Source organism: Castor canadensis, chromosome 14, assembly GCF_047511655.1.
Source record: "Castor canadensis chromosome 14, mCasCan1.hap1v2, whole genome shotgun sequence".
NCBI lineage: Eukaryota > Metazoa > Chordata > Mammalia > Rodentia > Castoridae > Castor > Castor canadensis.
In genome coordinates, this window is record NC_133399.1 from 105735563 (window position 1) to 105754512 (window position 18950).

The 18950-nt window shown below is 48.8% G+C and overlaps 1 protein-coding gene across 2 annotated transcripts; it reads right to left on the reverse strand.

The window, feature by feature from the left end:
• Window positions 1-323: 323 nt before the first annotated feature.
• On the reverse strand, window positions 324-16091 carry Chrna2 (cholinergic receptor nicotinic alpha 2 subunit). 2 transcript variants are annotated; one of them, XM_020182000.2, is made up of 7 exons: window positions 15705-16091; window positions 10391-10610; window positions 9244-9395; window positions 8803-8847; window positions 6229-6338; window positions 2499-3522; window positions 324-1392 (listed from the first exon to the last, which is right to left on the reverse strand). In XM_020182000.2, the coding sequence occupies exons 2-7, from the start codon at window positions 10476-10478 to the stop codon at window positions 1267-1269; spliced, it is 1545 nt and encodes a 514-aa protein (XP_020037589.2). In that variant the 5' UTR covers window positions 10479-10610; window positions 15705-16091; the 3' UTR covers window positions 324-1266. The 2 variants fall into 2 exon arrangements, with proteins under 2 accessions (XP_020037589.2, XP_073911315.1); XM_074055214.1 differs by lacking the exon at window positions 324-1392 and having other exon boundaries at window positions 2236-3522.
• Between the last annotated feature and the right edge of the window lie 2859 nt (window positions 16092-18950).

Consider the following 18950-nt stretch of genomic DNA (forward strand, 5'->3'; position numbering starts at 1 on the left):
TTTGTTTGATTGTTTGTTTGATCTGCCCTTTGCAGGAGAATGGTGACCTTGAACCACAGCCCTGGAAGAAATCGATTGTGCTTATGTTGGGCACAGATCAAGGGCCTTAGCCTAGAAATGCACATGGTGACACACCTGGCAGTGGGGTCAGGCGTGCACTCCTGCCCTTTGCTCCCATGTGGGCAGCAAGGGCACCTGAGCCAAAGGCAGCTTTCCAGGCAGACCCAGGGCAATGTGACATTTCTGTTCTTACTCTCCCTAAAACTGCCTGATGACACTGAGGTGTGGCTGGCAAAGAGGGGTCACACTGTTGAGAGCAACAGACTCAGCTTTATTTAATCACTTTACTTACATGCAAGGTGGACAGGACAGGTGAATAACATGGCAAACATCCCTGCATCAGATCACATCTGGAAGCCCCAGAGGGGAGAGGAGGCAGAGGACTGCGAGGGGAGGGAGGAGCTGAGGCTAGAATGGGGATCTCGGGAGAGAAGTGAGAAGCAGGGCCTGAGCCAAGGTCACAGGTGGACAGGTCTCCTCTGGGTTTGACAGGGAGAGATGTGTGGGTTTCAGAGGAGGGGACTGCAAGACTGAAGGGAAACCAGAAGCTTGCCCTTTTCTACTTCCTGCTCGGGGTCTCTACACTTTCTGGAGAGCCTAGTGCTCACTTCTATTAGCTGAGGTTGGCCCTCGGGGCTGAATGGAGCTTGGGAGAGGCCTGATTCTCTGGGCTCCCTGTACCCTGAGTGACTCTGAATGTCCTCTCAGCCTGGTTCAAAGACACACCCACCTGCCTTTCAGCCTCCCTCACCTCAGCCTGGCTTTCTCCCTAACATACTGCCCTCCCCTTTTCCCCAGGTGCTCCTCCTTGAGGGCGTCTTCTGTTTCTCTTTGTCCTGGTCCCACACTCCATTCCCATGACCCTACTGTCATTAGGGTGCTCCTAGCTCCTCCAGGAGCATCTCATTCCTCCTCACATTGTCACACAGTCATATTGCATGCTTCTGGAGAGCAAATTACTGCATCTTTTCTAGCTCCTCAGTGTCCAGAACAGGGCTTCCAGTCCAGCAGTCTCAATGGGTGCCACAGTAATGTCAAGACAACTGTCTCAAGAAAGCTTCTATGACTGGACCAGTTTAGGGCTTCACAGAGGCACCACAAGCAGAAGATGCTCACTCCAAAGGATACACCAGAGGCAGCCACAGTTAAAGATGGTCAGAAGATGCTTGGCAACTCCACCTTGGAGCCAACACAAGGGACTTGAGGTCAGATCATGCCAGCCAGAAAGGGAGGAAGAAAGAGCCCGACGGTTCCCAGGAAGCAGACAATGATAAACAACCAGAGGAATATCCTGTCAATGACCATGGCAACATATTTCCAGTCCTCCTTCACCTGCAAGTAGAAATGGGCTCACGGTGAGAGAGGCCAGGCTTGGGAAGGGGAAGTGCCCTTCCCATGCCCAGCCGCTGTAGGGATGACTGCAGGGCAGCAGCAATCACCCCACTGAAACCCTGAAAGGCCAAGGTCAGTGGAGGCGGAGAGGTGAGTGCAGGGAGAAGCAAGGTTAGCTCAAGGCTCATACAACCCTTTCCTAGAATCCTTGTCCTATCCCAGCCCAGAGTTCTCTGCTGCCAGGTTCAGGAAGCTAGAAGAAGCAGAGGTTCTGGAACCACCTAGGGGCATGAACCCTCTGGGGTCTGAGTGATTTAAAAGCAGCGCTCAGCAGGTACAGTTACAGAGGTCTGTGCTGCCCCATGTTGCCTCCCCCACTCACCTGCAGGATATGCAGGAAAAAGAGGTAGGTTAAGACAGGTGCAACCCGGGGCAGGAGGGAGTGGGGGGTGGGTTTTATGGGGTTTGGGCTCAGAGCCCGGGCAAAGGAGGTTTAGATTCCTACCAGCTCCCATTAGTAGTTAATGTCATCTATTCACCAAGGCCACCTAGTAACAACCTTCCTGTGTTGATAAGATGAATCCTGATACTGAATTCGGTATACAACAGAGAAGGAGAGAAAAGCCCACTCGGTATAACCAAGAGCCTGTAAGGTTTATGATGAATGGTGACATACATGAAATGCCCAGAGCCCATAAGCAAGGAGAAGAGGAGATACTCCAGCACAGGGGGAGGCCACCAGTGCAGGGCTGACGCAGTCTGTCTTTCCACTCGCCCACCCCCACCTCCTAGAGGCGGTAGTGAAAGGAGGATATGACAGAGACCAGGGTCTGAACTCCTCCCTCCCTGCTCACTGTCTCTCAGTTGGGCTGAGCTGGGGACATTCTCGACCTCATGGTATTCTGCCAACAGCCAGTAAGTATCCACAGAGCTGTCAACTAGACATCTCTCTCATGGTTGAGTCCAGACTCCTCAGGGCCGTGAGGAAGACAAGTCTTCAATGAAGGGGACTGGGTTGGCATGAGCCAATGCCCTGAGGTGAGAATGTTCCCTGCTAAGCTGACAGAGTCACCCAGGGAGGGAACCCTCACCCAGTCCCAACACACCGAAGAGTCAGCGTCCTCAGACCGCAGGTGATCAGCGATGTAGTGCACGCCCTCTAGTGCCTTCTGTATGCGAGGTGACAGCAAGATCTCACCCTCCTGTGATGACAGAGCCTCAGATTTGGGCCCTGAGACTCCCAAGTGTAGGGCATCATGGGTGGAGAGGACACCCACAGAGGGGGCTGGGTGGCCGGTACACACCCATCTGTCTTCCTCCTCTTCCTCCTCTTCTCCTTCCCTCTCCTCAGCATCCACATTGGTCTCCAGCCAGTGATAAGAGGGAATGAGCTTCAGGCCCCGGGGCTCCTGGAGCTCCAGGTGTGGCAGGGGCCGGTTCATCAGCAGCCATCGGGGTACACAGCCCAGCAGGGCCAACTGCACCCAGCGGGGCATGTCGTGGGTGCTGGGGGAGCGGTGGTGCACATTGAGCACGAAGACTGTGATGACAATGGAGAGCGTGACGAAGATCATGGTGAAGAGCAGGTACTCCCCGATGAGCGGGATGACCAGAGAGGTGGATGGGATGATCTCAGTGATGAGCAGCAGGAAGACAGTGAGCGAGAGCAGCACCGAGATGCACAGTGTGATCTTCTCGCCACACTCGGAGGGCAGGTAGAAGACCAGCACGGTGAGGCAGGAGATGAGCAAACAAGGGATGATGAGGTTGATGGTGTAGAAGAGTGGCAGCCGACGGATGACAAAGTAGTATGTGACATCGGGGTAGATCTCCGCACAGCAGTCGTACTTCTTGCTATTGTAGGTGCCCGTGGCATTGACGATGGCCCACTCGCCACTCTCCCAATAGTCCTTCAGGTCTACCATCTGCTCCATCTGCTCCAGGTCGATCTTGGCCTTGTCATAGGTCCAGGAGCCGAACTTCATCTTGCAATTCTGCTGGTCGAAGGGGAAGAAGGTGACGTCGATGCTGCAGGAGCTCTTATAGATGGCCGGGGGCACCCAGTGCACTGTGCCAGTGGAGAAGAGGTGGGCCTTGGTCATGTGTGTCACCGCAAACTCCCCATCTGCACTGGGGAGGGGAGGGGAGAGGAGAGGAGCTGGGGGTCCTGCACACGCAGGCAACCCAACAACAGTAATTTATCCACTGGCCAAGTGGCACCTTTCACGCAATTGTATGAGATGCTCCAACAGACAGACATACCTGAGTTGTCTTTTCAAATATCGTTGTTTCAGTTGCAAAAGTGGGAATTTTGAAGGAGATGGAGCACACCAAAAACTTTCAAAGTAACCATTATTAACATTTTGGCGTTATATGTGTCATATATATTTGACTGTCACGTAGATTCTATATCAATAGTTTTACATATTTGGGATCATGGGTTATATATGTAGTTTGATTGCCTATTTCTATCATTTAATTTTAGAGTGATGATTTTTGAGTGTATTTTCTCTCACCAGCAAATGGCGAGTCAGCCCCGCAGTGGAGGTTCATAACTTTCCACCTGGAGTGTTCATTTCCTGTTCGGAAGAGATCTAACATTTTGGCTGGTGAAGAAGCTTCCAGGAGCCCACGTATTAAATGTGCATTTTAAAGCCAGCCTCACCCAGGGCCTCTAGAAACATGAGGCAGGGACCACCAGGAAATAATACAGTCACCGATGACCTCACCATAGGGGAGGCAGTTTGACGACAACACTATGACGGTGTTTGGGATGCTTCCCAGATTCCAGGGGCAGTGGCCTTTCTAACTGGGACAAGCAGGGTCGTGGGGATGGCTGCTATTAGGACAAGGTCTTGACCAAGAATGGTAGGATTTGGCTGAGACATCTGAGTAGAGCATAGCAGCAAAGATCGTGAAAGAACAGGAACAGGTCAGTCCAGATGCAAAACTTACAGGGTGCGCTGGGATCGGCAGGGCAGGACATGAGTTGGGGTGGTGGGAGATGAAGTTGGTGGCAGCATGGAACTGGGCTATCAAAGACCCACACTGGGACTTTGGGGACACTGGAACAATGATGACCAGGGAGGCAGGGTTCTGGAAGCCTGAGTCCCTGACAAACCCTGGGTAGTGGTGCAATGCAGTCTTTAAGCCCCATCCTTTCCCCTACAATTTCCACAGGCAACACTAAATCCCAGGAACCAGAACACATGAGAGGAGAGAAAATTTTTTCCCATACAGTAGTTCCGGGGTAGAGGTACAGGCCTGCTGGAAACAGGAACATCGAAAGAGAGTAACAAACACTCCCGGCAAAAGTTTAAATTAGGGAAAAAAAGCCAGGCATGGTGATTCACTTCCGTAACCCCAGTACTCAGGAGGCTGAGGCAAAAGGATTATAAATTTGAGGCCGGTAAATAATTAATAATAATAATAGGCATTTGGTCATTTTACACAATCACCACTAGGTGGCAACACTCCCATTTTGGGGAAGGAATGATGTAACTTCCTCCATCCTTTGCCTATGAACTTGGAACAGCATGCAGAAGTAGAACAGACCCTTCTTTAAATGTCTTCCAGAGTCTGGACTAGCCTTTGTCCCATCAGAAGAATCTCTTGTAATAATCAACACTGGCCAAAGCTTATTGTTAGTCTTTAAACTCTAGGTTTTATCTTACCATAGGACTTTGCTTCTGACCTCTGCACAGGAAGCAGAAACTAAAAGGATCCTAGGTACCAGCTCCCCAGTACATAGGGGTTGGGGCTGGGAGTCCCACAGCAGCAGCAGACAGGAGGCACCTGCCGTGTTGCACCTGCCAGGTAACTGTGATAAATGTGTGTTTGCAGAGATGGCTTAAGCAAGAGGGCTCCAGGCCTGCCTAGAACCAGACAGTATAAGGAATTCTTTTTGATTCCCTATGACCTATCTGGAGGCACAAAATTCAGAAGTGATCCTCCCCTTTATTTTATTGTTTAAAAATAGCATTTTCAAAGTAGAATCCTATGGACTGGTGAATGCCAGGCTTGCTGAGTTTCTATGCCACTGGACTTCCAATGGCCTCTCAAATGCTACTGTGCTCTGATGTTTTCCAGAGGCCTGGGGAGAGGCTGTTTGACAGACAATGTTATCCAAAATTATGTGACCCCAAAACTTCTTCATCCTTATTCATGTCTCAAGGAAGTAGTAGTGCTTCCTAAAGCCCTGTTTTAAAAAATGTATTTTTAGACAAGCATGAACCCATCTTCCAAATTTTAACTTCTCAACTTTTCAGTGAAGAATTACCTGATATCAAACACAACTGAAAGTATGGATTTCTCTTTCTTTCTTTGTTTTTTTTTTAGATTTCAATTTCTTATATCAAAAACTTATTTTAATTAATGAATTCATTTTTGTCCACTGGGACTCTCTTTAGACTGTTTCCTGCCTTATATTAGCTTCTAATTGTTATGATCAGTTGGTTCCTTTTGGTCCTGAATTCTGTTATTATAATAACATAATTAAAGAAAAAACCATACTAGTTGAATATGTCCCCTTTGAAGGGCAACCCTATTCTTGCCGGTTTCAACAATACTGTCATCTTTTAAAACCCTTAGGAATTTTTATGGAGCCAGTATCACATTTTTCAAAGAATACTCAGAATCGGCAAACTTTTGTCCAACTAATACTCTGGCACACACTAGGTGCTCAATAACGTTAGCGTACACAAGTGAGAGAACAAAATCAAAGAAATAAAGGTGCGTTAGAAGGAAATTCTGAAGCTGAACACCAGGGGGCGCCCCTCCCCCGAGTCCACTTTACCAGCTCCTGCCCAGGCCCCCAGGTCCTCCCAGGCTTCCTACTTGTTGTAGAGGACAATGTCGGGGATCCAGATCATCTCCGACGGGACCCGGAGGGAGGTGATGTTGCCAAAATCCACTGGGTTCCAGCGCAGCTTGTAGTCGTTCCACTCCTGTGCGTGGGGAGGGATCTCATCACTGTGCAAAGCTGTGAATTCTGGGCCCCAAGATCTCCCTTCATCCAGCCCCACAGAATAGCAGGGGCTGCCATGCCAGGAAAGGGCTCTGACCTAGGAATCAGGCAAATTACACTTAGATAACCAATCCCCTTGCTTTGTCCTGACTTCAGTAGCCAAAGTTAGGGGTACGGCATGTTTGTCCCTCTAGCCTGGACTCTGGTCCTCATTCTGCCTCTCCCCAAGTGAACAACTGGTGGGTCACTTCATGCATCTGTAGTGAAGTCACTCGTTTCCCATGCATCTCAGGTCACAAAGCGTTTATACACCTTCATCTAGGAAGAGCCTCCCTGGGGAGGCTGTTGGGGAAGCTGTGCTGCTGCAAACATTCCCCCATTTTACAGACAAGGACAATGAGGACAGACAGAGGGAAAACAACCTCCAGGGGTATACAGTGGAGAAGAGGGGTTTAGATCCCTCCAGGCTGGGCTGTGGCTCAAGTAGTAGAGTGCTTGCATAGCAATCAGGAGACCCTGAGTTCAAACCCCACTACCACGAAAAAAAAAAAAAAAGTGCTCCAGAGACCTCCCCGCCCAGGGCCCCTGGCATGGAGTGGGTGCTGTGTGCCCTGCCCAGCAGATCCACTCATATCAGGTTTTCTTCCTCAAAACTGGGTTCTTATTCTCTCTTTAGTCTACCTCTCAGGTTTTCAGGTTCAGCCAACATGTGGGGACACCTGCATCGAGTTGGGGCACATTAACATAGTAGATTGTATCAACCCCACTTGGCAGGTGAGGAAAGTGAGGCTCTGAGAGGTTTGTAACTTGACAGCCTTTCGGGCTACTCTGAGGCACCAATGGGTGGCCTGGCTCCCACTGTGGTACTATCTCCTCACCTCCTACCCTGACCCCTGACCCAAGTGACCAGACCATGGGGACAACTCCGGGGACTGAGGTTCTAGCGCCCCCCCCACACACAAGACTATGTGGCTTTCCAAGTCCCTTCCTTGCTGTGATCCCCAGTTGGCACATCTGTAAAGATGAGCCTTGTGACCTCCTAATGACTCCGGGGTGAACGGCATCAGTAGAAACCTGCTCAAAGCCTCTCACCCAAGCATCTAATTCAGAACTGAGTAGCTGGCACACAGCCCAACACCATCCAAGGCCACAGGTAGCAATTACAGGTGGGACGCCTAGAGAGATCAAGGCACCTATTCAATAGGACTGGAACGCACCAGGCATAGTGGTACCTGTCTGTAATCCCAGCACTCAGGAGGCCAAGGCAGGAGCATCATGAGGCCAGCCTGGGCTACATAGTGAGATATTGAGTGAAAGAGTGAATGAATAAATAAATACATACAAAGGACTCAAACAGAGGTCAACCAACATTCTAACCATTGTGGTTTACTGCACCTCTGAAATGGATGGTCAGGTTCCACCTCCCACCATCCCCAGGCAGGGAGAGGAAGCTGTGGGCAGAGCCTAGCTCCTCCTTCTCATATTCTCCCACCACCTCTTCCATCTGCACCTAGGCGCTCCTTCCATCAAGAGGTGGGTCTACGTCCTGCTGGGCTCCCCTGCCTGGACCAATAGAATACAGCGGGATTGATGCTGCACCAGTTTGGGGCCATAAAAGACCAGCAGTTTGTACTTCCTGTCTTTCGGGATCCTCACTTTGGGTGCCTTGAGCCACCAGTGAGAATCTGACTCTTTTGCTGGGGACCCCAGGGAAGACCCCGAGAGTGCCTGGAAAAGTCAAGGAGCCCACCCAGGCTCACTTTTCCAGAACCTTCCAGAGCCTTCCAAACACCCCTGCTGAGGGACAGATGTGTGAAGAAAGCCATCGTAGACCCTTCCGAGCAGACTAGACACTGGCCAGGTGCTCAGAGCACGCTAGTAGTCCCATGCAAAGCAGAGGAAGTCACCCAAACTCCTGCTCACAAAGACATGGGATGTGATAGACTGGGCATTGCTTAAAGTCCATGAGGTTTGGGGTCGTTTGTCAGGCAGCACAGACGCTGAACACTGAGCATTATCTGGTACAAAGAGCCTGGGGCTCAGAGCCAAACACACTTGGCCACCCCCTTTTCTGGCCCAGCTGTGCTCTGCTTTCCTCAGCTGTAAAATCGGCAAAATAAAACCCCAGGTGGCTATGGTTACAATTCAGTGAGCTGCCGTGCAAACTGACTCCAGGACAGAAATACCTGCCTCCAGGACAGGGGTCACTTGGCTCTTATGGGTGTAGGGGTGACATTCTCAGGTTGTGGACTCCAAACCTGGTCACACGAGAGCTAGCCGCATAGAAGAGGCTGTCTGCAAGCAGCTGGCCCAGGACGCCCCAAGCAGCACTGTCTGGGGACCATAAACTCAGAACCTTGCTGCTCCTTGGCCCCTGGGTAGCAAAAGATCCCAGGAGGAACTTTCCTAGGAGGGGCTGGAGCCGGTGTATTCTTGCCCCTCACCTGCTTTAGCCAGACTTTGGTGGTCATCATTTGGTTCTTCTCATCCTGGCCAGAAGTGGAGACAGTAAGAACAATTACAGTGGTGAACCAGCCCAGAAGAAAGGGTGCACAGATGGGGCTTTCAGGGCTCTATTCACAGGAAAAACCTCTTATGTGACACACAAACCCAGCCACCCCCACCCTGACACTAACATCCAGATTCTTCAGGGTCCCACAAATCACTGGGGGCCTCTGGATGTGTGTTTAGAAAAACCTTCAGCTGCCACCCAGTGCTCTAGGAGGGGCCCCTGAGCTAAAGGGCAGGAGCTATGGCAGCCCAGGAAGGGTGGCCTCAGAGCTGTGCTGTAACTGAGGTGGGCTGGGGCTTGGGAGGACTGTAGAGAGGGCCTGGATGGGCTGGGGGCTGATCCCATAGAGGGGCAGGGTGAAAGATAGGCATACCACATCAATGAGCTGGGCGATGGACAGACCAAAGCGCACGATGACCACATCTGAAGTGTTGGGCACTGGCCGTGCCCAGCGGTTATAGTCTCCAAAGAGGTGTTTGAAGAGGCGGTCCTCGGCCTGGGTGTGGAGGCCTCGCTGTGCGAACACTGTGAGGTGAAGAGAAGAGGAGGGGTCTTGGTGAGGTCAAGCAGGTAGGCATGTGGCTTGGTCTCCACTTCCCATCGAAGCAGAGGCACCGATCCTCACCAAGCTTCAGTTTCCTCATCTGTTAAATGAGGATTCGAATCCAGACGCCATCACAAACTCTGGTAAGTGTTCATGAAATGATGTCTGTCATTACGTCGCTGGCTTAAGTCAGCGGTAGAATGCCACACAGTCAGCACTCACTAAATGCCAACACCTCTGTCGCATTAGGTAAGAAAGTGAGGGAACAAGGGTTGCAGCCATGGAACAGCAGGTAGAATAGTACTCAGACATAGAGGGAGATGCAGCCCTGCACCGAGGATCTCCAAGTGAGGAGATGCCTGGTCTCCAAGTGACAAGCTGCAGGGGAGAGGGGTGTCACCTGCGGTGGTGAGTGACTTCCCACTCATTTGTCACTTCCTACTAATGGCTCTCACGCTTAGGGCATCTCCCTGCATTTTCTTAAACCTCTGGTATTTGCCACTTATCAGCTGGATAAAGCTTTGTGAAACCATCTGATAAGATGGTGCACGTCGCCTCTTACTGTGTTCTACAAACAGTGCCAGCACTCCAGGGCTCTGCTGCCTGAGTAAAATCCAGAAAGCCAACAGTGCAATCTGGGACAAACAGAGCAGCAATGGCAATGCCACCATGAGTGGCCCAAGTGCCGACCACAGCCCAGGTGTTAGGCCCAGGCATCCCTCATCTCCTCAATAGCCCTGGGAGGTCCACAGTACTGTTTGCATTTTGCAGACAACAAACACAGAGGCTTGGGACATTTAAGGTGACACAGATATCTCCTCTGCTTTCTCCCTGTGGATCAGCCATCAGGCCAGTGACCTCTAAAGTTCCATGCAGCTGAGACCATGGGAATGAGTCACCTGCAGGTGGCTCTTCCACACAGCCTGTGCGTGCTCAGAGGTGAGATGAAGTCTTACCTGGTGAAGGTGCCACTCACCTGCTGGCATCAGGAGGAAGCACACCAGACTAAGCTTCATCGGGTCCAGGAGTGCAGGTCGGAAAGGATCCAGGGCTCCAGAGGGCATCTGGTTTCCCCTCAGAAGGAGGCAGGCCTGGGCTGGCTGTGGTTAAACCTCAGCCCTGGTCCCCGCAGCCTCAGGGATCTGGCATAGCAGGGCTGCTGCTGGACTCTGCAAGGCTCCGTCTCTCCGCTGATACTGAGTAAGCCCAGGAAAGGGCTCTTAGGACCATGCACCAATGGCAAATGGGCATCTTTGTTTCTTAGAGACACAGAAGTGTGAAAGATGAACTAAGAGCCCTCGAGAGGCTTGCCAGAAGAGCAGGGATCCTGGGCTGTCCCCAGCCTCTTCCCCAGAGTCAGCCAGCTGCACTGCTCCAGGCAATGCTGACAACGAAATAAGGAAAGGCACTGGTGTCCCTATCTCTCTGGCCTCACTGCCCCATCTTACCACAACATCTCACCACAACAGAAGAATACAGGTATTAACCACAGTAGCCAGAAGGTGGAAGCAACCCAAATGTTCATCAGCTGATAAATAGATGAATGAAAGATGGTATGTCCAGACCATGGAATATGATTCAGCCCTAAAAAATGGATGGAGACTGCCACATGGATGAACCTTGAAAACACCATGCTAAGTGAAAGAAGCCAGCCTCAAAAAGTGACATACTGAATGTGTTTGTAGGAGCTATCCAGGGAAATCTACAGAGACAGAAACACATTGGCAGAAAGTAGAGTAGGAGTTGGGGAGGAAGGAACAGGGAGAGATTTATGATGGTCACCGGGTTTTCTCTGGAGCAATGAAAAAGTTCCAGATTTACGTAGTGGAGCTGTTTGCACAGTTCTGTGAATATACTAAAATTCACCAAATTGCATGTTTTTAAAGGATGAATTTTATATGTGTGAGTCATATTTTTAAAAAGCTGTTATTTTTAAAAGGACAGATTCTGGATTAGTAAGAAGTAGCTACCCTCCTTGGACAGGTGGAGAGGGCAGTGATGAGGTGCAGACATGGAACGCCAACACAGGAAGGTCCTAGTGATAAGATGGACAGACGCCAACATCAGAGCGGGTAGACAACCAGGAGGAACTGGGGAAGGCAGCATTCTAAGTTAATGTATTATTGTACCAAGCATGTGATTTAAAGCACCTGTCACTAAGATAGCATATTATATATTACCTTTAAAAGTTTACACAATCAAATTAGCCTTTTTTTATTTTTAAAACAACCCTCTTTATTGGGAGGACATGATGTTTTCTGCTAGGGACCCTTTGTATATACGACCTAGACATCTACCACTGACTCTCAGTACAGACCATGGGCGCAGGGTTTCCTTTGGGGGATGGAAGAATGTTCTAGCATAGTGAGGTTGGTTGCATAATATTCTAAGAGCAGCAAATACTGCCAGCACTAAATTTCAGATTATGTGTGTCTTAACCACACTTCAAAAAGAGAGACAGACAGACAGACAGAGACTATGGGTAAGAGAATGTTTTAAGAATGTGAAACAGTCGCCTTCATGAGGGAGCCAGAATTGTTACTGGTTTATTGACAGACTCATGAAGCCACTTCAATCCATCATTCTCATCCTTAGCCCACCATGTCTCTATGTCTCAGCAGGGAGTCCAGACATCACCAGTGACCCTCTATCTCTCCCAGCTGTGTCACACAGCTATATTTTTCTCTCCTGGAAAGAGAGAAGACCTGGTCTGGAGTTTGCAAATATGGCTTTGCATTCTGGCCAAGTCACTCTACCCCACTGGGATCTCGCTACCCCTGATGCAGGGATTACACACTCCCTGCCCTGCCTACCTCCCAGGACAGGTGTGGGGAGCAAATGCGGGTCATTCGTGCAGTGCAAGCTTTTGAGCATTGAGGGCTGTGCCATGGCCACGCAGCATAGCAGAGACGGCTTGTGCCAACTGGGGAAAAGGTGGTAGGAAGGGCTCGATGTGATCATAGATGTGCTATGACTCCTAGGACATATTTATTATAGCAAGCTGTTCCAGGGTGTGTGGGGGAGGAAAGACCAGAAGGTTTCAATTCAAAGACTCATTAGAAATTGAATTACCTTTATCCCCATCTCCTTGGAGAGTACTGCCCTGACATCAGCTGCCCTTATCCTGGAGCCACACTGAACTCCACTCTTGCCTTGCATTTCCCCGGCTTCCTTCTAGATCTCTTGCATGTGGTTGGCTTATTTTGGCCCTCTAATGCCTCAGCAATGAGGTGGGAAAGGCTGGGGGGGTTCCCAGAGGTGACTGCTCTGGAAAGCTCTCCCAGAATGGGGGACCCCACATGGCAGGGCCAGGGGATCTGGTAGGGGAAACTACCTCCACAGGCAGCCCATGTTCACACTCTTCTGTCCATGCTCACATCACTCTGGAGCCTCTCTGTCCACACACCAGATACTGGAGCACAATTGTCAGGCTTTTATGGGAGTACAGTTTCATGTATTTACAAACTAATATCCCTCTGCAAATACTGCATAAGGCTTGTGCCCTTACCCATGTGGCCTGAGCTTCAGTGGCTTCTATGGCCCTAGCGAGCAGAAGTGGCTGGGTCTGGGGTCTCTGTCCCTCACAGGTACAGGGGTCTGTCCCCTGGTGGGCCTCCACAAGCACACCACTACAAAGGAAGCAGCACAGCTATCTCTTTTCTAGGGAAGGCTGTCATTGTCATCTTGTTCTTTTCTCTTTAAATCTTTCTTTAAATCTTTAAATCTTTCTCCCACCTGTTATCTCTGGGAGCAGGGATTAGAGACAGTTTCTCTTTGACACTTCTACCTGTTACAAGTTTCCTACTGTAAGCGTGCATTGGTGACTTGATATAATAAAGTATTTTTATGTAGGCAATAATACCCATAGTGTGTTATTTGTGCATTCCCCTAATCTCATGGGTGGGAGTTGAGTCGCTCAAAATCCACATAGACTTTAGTAGACTCCGTTCCTCTATCTGAATGGAGTGAAGGTAACTAAGGTCAGCTGTGTAAAAGAGGGGAACAGCCCAGGTCCATTGACAAATTTTTGGATAAACAAAATATAGTACATATATGCAGTGGAAGATTGCTCAGCCTTAAAAAAGAAGGAAACTCTGGTGCATGCTACAGTAAGGATGAAACTTGAGGGCGCCATGCTGGTGAAATAAACCAGTCATACAAATACAGATAGACTGTATGATCCCATTTACCAGGAGGCACCAAAGTCATCACAGTCACAGAGACAGGAAGTAGAAAGGGGACTGCCAGGGGCTAGAGGCAGGGTGTCCTGTTGCCCTTGCCTCTCCAACTCCAAGTACAGCCGTTTCTCACTATGTTCGTTCCAGGTGGGCAGAGCCTCCTTCTGAAGGTGCCTGGGGAGGATGCAGGGAGATTAGGGCTGACCACTGAGTTTAGGAAGAGAGACTGTGGGAAACACATGCTCTCATAAATGAACATTCCTTATTCACTAATCTTTCCACTGCCTCATCCTTTTGTCAGGGCCGAACAACACGCCAGGCAAAGGGACATAGCTCTGTTGGCCCTGCAGGAGACAGTAGAGAAGAACTGGGATGAAAGAATTCTGGACTCTCACCACTCATTCACCTCTTGCGGCCAGACATAACTGTTCACCATGCCCACTGGCTTCAAAGGTCACAGAGCTGCCGTTCTGATTCCTTTGTCTCTTTCACCCTCCCTGCCCCAGAGGACATTAAGTGACCCAGTCTCTCGTAAATTACCTGTGGAGATCGGTGACTTAGACATCACCTTACCTCCACTCTCAGCACCACCTGGGAGTTTTATTTGCTGGTTATAATGAAGAAGAGTTATAAGATGCTATTCCTTACATCCATCACCCCATGGCATGAAGATTCACTGCTTCGTTTTCATTTGAAGTTAGAAAACAGGGCTGGGTGAGTGCAGGGAAAGAGGACTCCAGGGTTATGATCTGTTTCACCTTTCAACTGAGTGCATTAAATAAAAGAATGATGTCCCCATTAATGTGAATAGGAATCCAAGCGCATGGAAATTGCATCGTTTAGAAATCCACCAAAAAATCCTGGACTCTCTGGAAGAATGTGCAAATGAAATTCAATCCACTCTAGAGGATGTCCTCCTGCCAGGTGCCTCTGATCTGCATCCTTTGTAATTAGCCCACTATGATAATTTCATTAATTTGTCACCGGAAACCAAAGGAGAAATTGTTCCCGGTGATTGGCAGTAATCAGAGTAACCTTCTATCTCTAGTTCCACTGGTATTTAAGGAGAAAGAGCACTGGACTCTTGTCCCCTACGTGGCTGAACTGGCAGTTTTCAGGGAGGGGATGGCAGTGGGGTGATGTACCTATTTTTAAGATCTGGGCAACTGAGGCACACAGAAAAGTCTAGGTGAAAACAATTGCATATGTAAAGTGCTCAGACAGGAACACCCCATTGAGCCGGTGTTCACCAGCACCCAGAGCACCCTCCTTCCCACCCTTCCACTGATTGCAGCCTCCCTATCCCACCTAGATCCTGGTTCCATTGAAGTCTTTGTAATTTGGACCCTTTTTCCTGTCCATCTTCCAGCTGCAGCTGGTTTTTCAACTTCTCACTCACTGAGCCACATTCTACTCCTTTCACAAGTACCACCTTGCCCTGAGATCCTGCTTAGATGCTACCCAGCCCCTCTGCCATCCAGAAACCCCACACCAAGCACAGGGGTCCCACCTCTTCCACACAGGTGATACCATGACCCTGAGGAAGCCCCTGGAATAGAGGAAATGGTAATGTTTCTTCTTCCAAGTAGGACACACCAGCAGTGCCTCAGGGATGGAGAGAAAACATCTAGCTTCCACATTCACCTACTTTAATAACTTGGAGCTTAACCTCTCAAGGTCAGATGGAAGCTTAAAGGTCACATGCACTACCACCTCAGCTGATGCAGGCATCCTCTCCCCAATTCCAGCCTCAGTCCACCCCAGCAAACAAGGACCTGCTACCTTCCAAGTCAGTAAATACCACTGGGGTCTGTTTGTTTAATTCATTTAAGCAAATAGGACATTAACTGAATTAATAAATAAATGAGCAGAAGAGGGGACAGTAGTAATAATGACACAGAGCAGAGTCAGTACTGTAAAGCCACTCCTCCTAAGACTGAACTATTCAGAGCAGCTCACAGGGTTCTGCCAGCCCCAGCAGGACAGCCAGGAAGCTGAAATTTTCCCAGCAGGAGACGATTTCCAGCATTCTGATATGACCCTCTCCTAAGTACCCACAGACTGTCCACATGCAGAACACCACAGCATAAACCCTGGGGTCACCTTGCTTACCTGGGGTCACGGAAGAAGACAAGCCATTCAAGAGATGCAGAGAATCAGCTTACTTGAAGATTCAGTGAAACCCACAAAGTTCTCTCAGGGATGGAGTGGTAAGTGGTGAGCACAGCTCAGTCACTTCATTTAATGGTCAAACAGGTACAGAAGCTTGAGGATTTAGCAGACGCCCTGGTGGGGCGAGGGAGTTGGGCTGACTTCCTCTGGATGACTGGACAAGTTCTGCAGAGTGGTCAGTTATCCTGGGGCTGCGCAGCTCTGGGAGCCAGAGATGGCTTCACACAAGTGCCACTGAAGAAGACATCCTGGAGAGCCCAGCAGAGGCTTCTACAGTGAAACCCAAGCCCAGCCCCAGGAGGGACTGCTGGCATGGCAAGCACACAGACTCACGTTCTCTCTCTCTCTCTCTCTCTCTCTCTCTCTCTCTCTCTCTCTCACACACACACACACACACACACACACACACACACTGGAGGGGAGAAGGAGGAGGAGCCTCTACGACTATTCAGTCTGTGTCCGGCAGGGACAGATACAGCTTCATCTGCCCTCTGTCCAGTTCCTATGACACCTCGCTCCCTGCTCTGAAGGACCCTGTGCTGCTCCATTGAGCTCGCTTCAAGTGATGCCCTCCTGGGTCTCGGGTTTGTTTGTTGTAGTGCAGTGTAGTTTTTAGCAAAATGGAAGTGAGGACATAGCCATTGGCCATCCAGCCTACAGCTCACTCCTTCCCTTCTCTACTCTAGGACCCCCTGTACCTCCAACTAGCTACCTGGGGATAACACATCATTCAGGCTGCTGTCCGATTTAGTTGCTGGCCAGTCCCCTCCTCAGCTCCTTGTAGGTGACCTTATTTCCTATTTTCTAGAGACATGATGTTGTAATACTCCAGATCCACCCACTGTCCTCTTGTCTCTTTTTCTGGTGTCACATCAGGGACCCTGAACCTTGGAGCCCATGACCTTGACAGCATCCTCATCTATGAAATGCCTCTAAGCATTCTCAAATTTTCACCTCCCCCTCCCTGCTGTTCCCTCCCCTCAACCCCTAAACAAGCTTACTTCCCATCCCAAAAATTCTGAGCTCTGCCTCCCCATCAAGCTACTTGCTATCTCAGCTCCCTGACTTTGTTAAAAACTAAGACCCAAAGAGCCAAACCAGCAAACCACACCAGCAGCAAAACCCTGCTCCTGCCACCCCAGCCTGGCCCCCCTAGGCTTTGGCTCCAGTCACAGGGTGGCTCCTCAGCACACCCATCTCTTCAGAAGCCTGGTGCCAGCCCAAGGTCTTTGGTGGGAAGACTGATGGAGCACAAGCCACTAACAGAACTCAGCAAAAATCCAGTGGATCCAGTTCAGTAGGTTTAATGGATGACAATGATCTCTAAATTGGGAAGTCCTTCTTGGTCCTGCAGATACACTTCAGTGGTATTCTAAAGACTCATCTCACTTTTCCAAAACAAGATCCCCTCCAGCCTTCCAAAATGTTATTCATTACGGAAATCGGGTACCCAAATACTGATGAAAATGGTAACTCGCATTCCACTCTTCATGATCCTAGGGAGGAAAAATGTTTTAGAAGTCAGAAGAGCACCAGCTCCCTATGCACACTGTGGAAACTGTCATGGTGGGTGTCATTTCTAGGCTGGCAGAACCTCATGGAGGCTCACCGTGCTCCAAAAGAATGGAAGGAAGACAGAAATGCAGAATTTGAAAGAAAAAGCCAAGACTGCTTTTGAGCGACATTCATTCAGCAGATAGTAACTTCACTCATGTCAGAGTCTCCAACTGAGAAGCTGGGACACTGCTCTTCCTGCATTCTACCCCCTACCGCTGGACTTCTGTTGTTACTAGTTGGCAAACACTGGCTTGAGCTAAGCTGCAAGGAAATATGCCACTTATCCATGATGACAGAAGCCCAGCAAGTGCCAACTTGCAGAGGATAACTCAGTTTGCATTCTAATGAACCATTTTAACCTTCAGGAAGGATTGTAAGGACCTGTACATAGCACAGCACGATCTGGATCACACATAGAGTGTTCACGTACGTCCACACATACACTTTCTACCAAAGAAAGCTTTCTTGTACGAAGATGAGTATCTAAAAGATTTGGGCAGAGTTTCTTCCCCTATTCACTGGGATTTTTAAAATTAGTTTTAAAAGACTCCTTAAAGTATGTCAGATGAACACCAAGCAGGATCAAAAGACTCCATTTAATTTCATTTAAACCATGAAGGCTTCATTTCCAAAGTTTTTGTATCTTATTTGTTTCAATGTCCTCCCCTTTGCTTTTATCTCTTTTTTTCTGCTAGGAAGGTCTCAAGTCATTTAGTTCAAATACTGAAATACTTGCTAAGTAATTGCTTGAGTTTTCATGGTGACCTTGGAGGAGTGGACATCAAAGATTATTTGTCCTTTTTATATTCTGCTTGCAAGTCTCATGGATCGGATGTAGCACTGACATTTCTGGCTGTTGATAACTCTTGAACCTAGTTAGTATCCCTAAGAACTATAAAAAAATAGTCAGTTCTAAATTCAACTTACTGAAATTTGTCTCAAACAATACAAAAGTCTGATTTTTGTCCTTAAGGTGCCTAATGCTAAGGTTTGATAAATAAAACGTACACATTCATAGACTGTTATTTAAAATGTTATTTGCAAGTTGGTCGTGGTGGTACACACCTGTAATCCCAGCAGTGTGGAGGCTGAGGCAGGAGGTCTGAAAGTTCAAGGCCAACCTGAGCTACATAGTGAGACCCTGTCTCAAAAACATAAACAAAAAATACTATCTGCCCACATATGCTTCTCCTCAGTCCACATTCTTTGTCTCTATTCTTCTAGACTGTAGAGTTTTCTCACCCATTGTACAAAGAAATCACAAGTATATTTTCATGCAATTTTATTTGAGAATTCTGGACTTCTGTTGTTACAAGTTGTCAAACATTGGCTTGAGCTAAGCTGCAGTAAAACATGCCATATTTCTTCCAAAATATAATTAAAAAAAAAAAAAAAAGCAAAGGCCCTGGACGTGTACTGCCAAGATTTGATTTCTGACTCTACTCCTTGACAGCTGTGCGATCTTAGACAGGTATCTAAAGCCAGCTCTCTTCATAGGTAAGAGGAGGCCAGTAATAATGGTGCCTAGTTTGTAAGTTTGTTATGCGGAGCAAATGAGTTAATTTAAACACTGTGAAGTGTGTATGTGTCATTCCTATACGCACAGAAGTGCATACACAGTTTACATTT